At 45.4% G+C, this 3,821-nt stretch overlaps 1 protein-coding gene across 1 annotated transcript in view; it reads right to left on the reverse strand.

Annotated features, from left to right (window-relative positions):
* Nucleotides 1-3,821, reverse strand: part of LOC118421464 (cell surface hyaluronidase-like) — a 26,776-nt gene that overhangs the window by 10,742 nt on the left and 12,213 nt on the right. Inside the window, exons 10-14 of the mRNA XM_035828764.1 lie at nt 2,815-3,017; nt 2,342-2,411; nt 1,901-2,029; nt 1,303-1,388; nt 177-308 (exon numbers count right to left, since the gene is read on the reverse strand). Of these exons, the coding sequence (XP_035684657.1) occupies nt 177-308; nt 1,303-1,388; nt 1,901-2,029; nt 2,342-2,411; nt 2,815-3,017 (620 nt within the window). The remainder of the gene's footprint in view (nt 1-176; nt 309-1,302; nt 1,389-1,900; nt 2,030-2,341; nt 2,412-2,814; nt 3,018-3,821) is intronic.

Below are 3,821 nucleotides of genomic sequence, written 5' to 3' on the forward strand. Positions count from 1 at the left end.
TCAACACAAGAAATTGCTCACCTTGTATTTTCGGTCGCACATCCGTCGACCTTGAGCAATTTCTTGTGTTGAATGACAGTGAAAATCTTTAATATGAATTATGAAAACACAGATGAGCTTCCATGTGAAGCTTTTTTGTTACTCCTTGGCGTCTTTTTCCCTAATGTAGTGCTTACGCGCATTTGTTGAACCAGATGTCACCCCCTCGAACCCAGGACCCGTGGTCCGTGTTCTTGAAGGAGATGAGCCCCTCAATCATGGCCGGGACGCGCGGCTGAAGCAGGTCCGAGTTCTGGTGGGGCTTGTACCTGTAGGTCACAAACATGGGACGGGCACTGCTGTTAGATTACTTAGGCTAATTAGAATGGTTAGTTTCCCCCACCTTCACCATTGGAACAGTCCACGCATGCGGACTAGCGCTGGGCAGATAAGTCTGGCTAGAGCTGAGTCATGTCAATACACATGTTTCTACTACGTCTCTCTCTCTCTGTGTGTGTGTGTGTGTGTGTGTGTGTGTGTGTGTGTGTGATTATTTACTAGCATCAGAAGAATAGCAGCCAAGTTAGCAATTGCTTCGTTTCATCCTCCGTAGCCTCCATAGGCATAGCAGGCTCTCTGTGGCCTTTTAGGCTCATAATACACTTTTACTGGCCATTTCTTTTTGCACTGGGTCACTGATTGCCGACTGTCGCTGATTACTGACCCCTTGGAGCCTGCATGATTTTGGCGCCACAAAGCAAAAGGAGAGTAGAAAATCCTTTCATTGGCCCTATTAACACGGGGCCAGTGATTAGCGACGGCCGGCAATATGAGCCTGCTATGGAGGCTACATCGTCCGTTTGTTTCTTTGTTTTCGCAGCAAACGTAGTAATGTAATCGCAGTTTGTATGTAAGAATGCTTTCAATCCTAAGGTCATTAGTATTTTTTTCAAACTACTGCCTGCCTAAGCGTCTAAGTATGGGACTGCCCCTTGCCCCTCTCCGTGAGGTACCTAAATATTGCACGGTCGGGAACCCAGCTTCAGTCGCCTTTAGTGCTTTACGTCACATCGAGAAAAAAAAACATTTATTTGCTGTAGTAAAAAGTTTGAAATTGCAAAATGATAGTGTATTGTTCTGAATATATATTTTTGATATGATATGTGCTTGTATGATCATTGGCAATCAGATAGAGGAGTAAGCCGGCCATATTATAACCGGCTAGGGAACAGCACGCGATCTGCTATTCCTTAGCCGGCTTTACTTCTCTGGCCGGCTTACTCCTCTAGTAACAATCCCGTTAAAAAAAAAACAGGTGAATACCGTGCACCCCTCCGCGACAGATATTCCTCTGGTGAATTTGCAGATGGTTGAGTCGTCTTTACTCCTTCATCTATCATCAGACCGTCCTAGGATGGACCAGAAGGAACCAAACATCATTACTTGTCTAGTAAATGTCTAGTAATACACGAATTTATAAAAAAAACTTATATGACACTAAGAAAACTGTGACAATGAATGATCTGGCGTCATTGCACAAATCAACAAAGCATTTACATGCAATTCGTATCTAGACGCTTTCTTGAGATTTATTTTGTTTCACATAGCCGATAAACCACATTTAGGAGTAACAAGCCATTTTTCTACAGTATGTATACGCTGCTAGTCTCTACCAGACTCCGGGTCGCTGGAAAACCTTAGAAATTGAACAAATAGAATAGTAAGCCGGCTAGAGGAATGTAGCCGGCCAGGGAACAGTACGCGACCTCCCCATTCCCTGGCCGGCTACACTCCTCTGGCCGGCTTACTCCTCTATTTGTTCAATTTCTACGGTTTTCCAGCGACCAGGAGTCTAGTAGAGACTAATACGCTGCATGTGTATAGCAGACTGTACGCTTAGGCTCTTGTAATGCCTACTCACTACTCCATTGGAGTGAGCTCTGTTGTTGTAGAACCGTCCCAACGGCGACTGTTCTGCTTGTTTCCGAGGAAGAGCGCCCTCTGACAGACCGGTCGGCTCACGGTGGAAGATGTACCAGATTCCAGTGTGCTGTAGATGCACGTAACCATTGGTGCGGTAGTTAATCATCAGTGATGAGAGGGGATACAACATGAATCACGTTTGAGACTGCATCATTTCCATTGAAACAGCGACACCTAGCTGCAATGTTAAGTAGAATCAGCTTTCCGTTCGTGAATAGCTTCAACCTTCGTAGTCTCCATTGCTCAGATGAAGGTACCTGACAGTTCTGGAGAGCTCTAATGCCATTAGTACCTTTTATGTCTACTATGTCGATAGAATATGAATAGAATCCAAACTCCAAAGTATATTTCATAGCTCAATATCAAACGACGTCCTTACCAAAGAACCGGCTGCCGCATTGTTGGTGAGGTTGTTATTGGGATGAGCGATCCAGAAAGTGGTTACTGCCCTAAGAGCGCAAAATGAAAAAGCAAAAGAGCAAATTGAGTTCAAGATTTAGAAAAAGATAAGATAAGAGAGACTATCTTAGAGACTATCATGATAGAATCAGACTATATTATGTCTAATTTCGTCATTCTTGATGGTGATGCCGTAGACATAACACGTCAAGCGTCAAACCTCTGCAGTTAAAAGAACCCAGTACACTTATCGAGAAGACGGGTGACCTGGTGTGATTGGCTAAACACACGAGCACTACTAGCTAATCAAAGAGCGTCATGCTTCGTCTTTGGTGTGAAGTTCGGCCTCTTTATATAATGTCTGATAGAGAAATAGACATTTATTGCAACTGTTTCTGAAACGAATGATGTATTACAATGCTAACGCTTTAGTAGACGGAAATAGATTCTCACCGACATTCGCTATCCGTCGGGACATGGTTCCCGTAGACCCCGTCCCTCATGGACCGGCACATGTTGCTGTCCCTGTCGGTGGGCAGAAGCGTGCCTGCCCGCGTCACCAGGCCCAGGTTGTGGTCCAGCACGTTCCGCTGCTCCACTCCGTCCTCGAGGAAAAAGCAGTGGCCGAGTGTGTCGTACCCAACTGTGTCTTGAACCTACAAACGTGTCAGAGAATCACGCTTCTTTGCCACCCCCATTGCGATGGAAATAGATTCTTCCTGTCTGAAGGTAAAGGTATAGGATGTCCCGTGGCCTTTTAGAGGCCATAATGACGGTACACTTTGGAAAGTATGGTTTTGGAAGGAGCATTCTGCCAACCGAAGCCAGTCACCCATTTTACGACATCCTCCCACACAGTGTTGACTATCGCGGCAATGCCTTACGATATCACCCCTGCCATTTCAGTCACAGAAATCGGGTATTAGGAGCGCCTTTCTTATGAATATTAATAAGCTAGCCTGATTTCCCGCGGTCCAATCAGCGATAGGATTGCAAGTTTCGAACAAACAGCGTGCGGCGCGGCTGTTTATTTTTGCGTGATGATGTTTTTTTTTTTTTCGTGTGCTAGGTCGGTATACGGTGATGCCGTGGTTGCCCTATACCCACAGAAGTGACAAATCTTAAATTTGGTACCTGATAAAGACGCCTGGAAGCTGAAAGAACTGTACAACGTTATGCCGGTACTGTTATTTGCTCTTGAATACTAACTAGTCGCCTTATATGGCGGCTTTGGACAGCAAAAAGGCATTTCTCTGATCGGCTGGCTGTTGGTTAGAAGCCACGACCCTAATACCCGTTTTCTGTGGCTGAAATGGCAGGGGTGATATCGTAAGGCATTGCCGCGATAGTCAACCCTTTGTGGAAGGATGTTTTACGATTGCGGGTATGGAGGAAAGTCGGGTTAAAGCGCTTTTCCTAAGAGCACAACATCGACGGCAAGCCAGGTGATTCGAACCCTG

Source organism: Branchiostoma floridae, chromosome 8 (genome assembly GCF_000003815.2).
Source record: "Branchiostoma floridae strain S238N-H82 chromosome 8, Bfl_VNyyK, whole genome shotgun sequence".
In the NCBI taxonomy this organism is placed as follows: Eukaryota; Metazoa; Chordata; class Leptocardii; order Amphioxiformes; family Branchiostomatidae; genus Branchiostoma; species Branchiostoma floridae.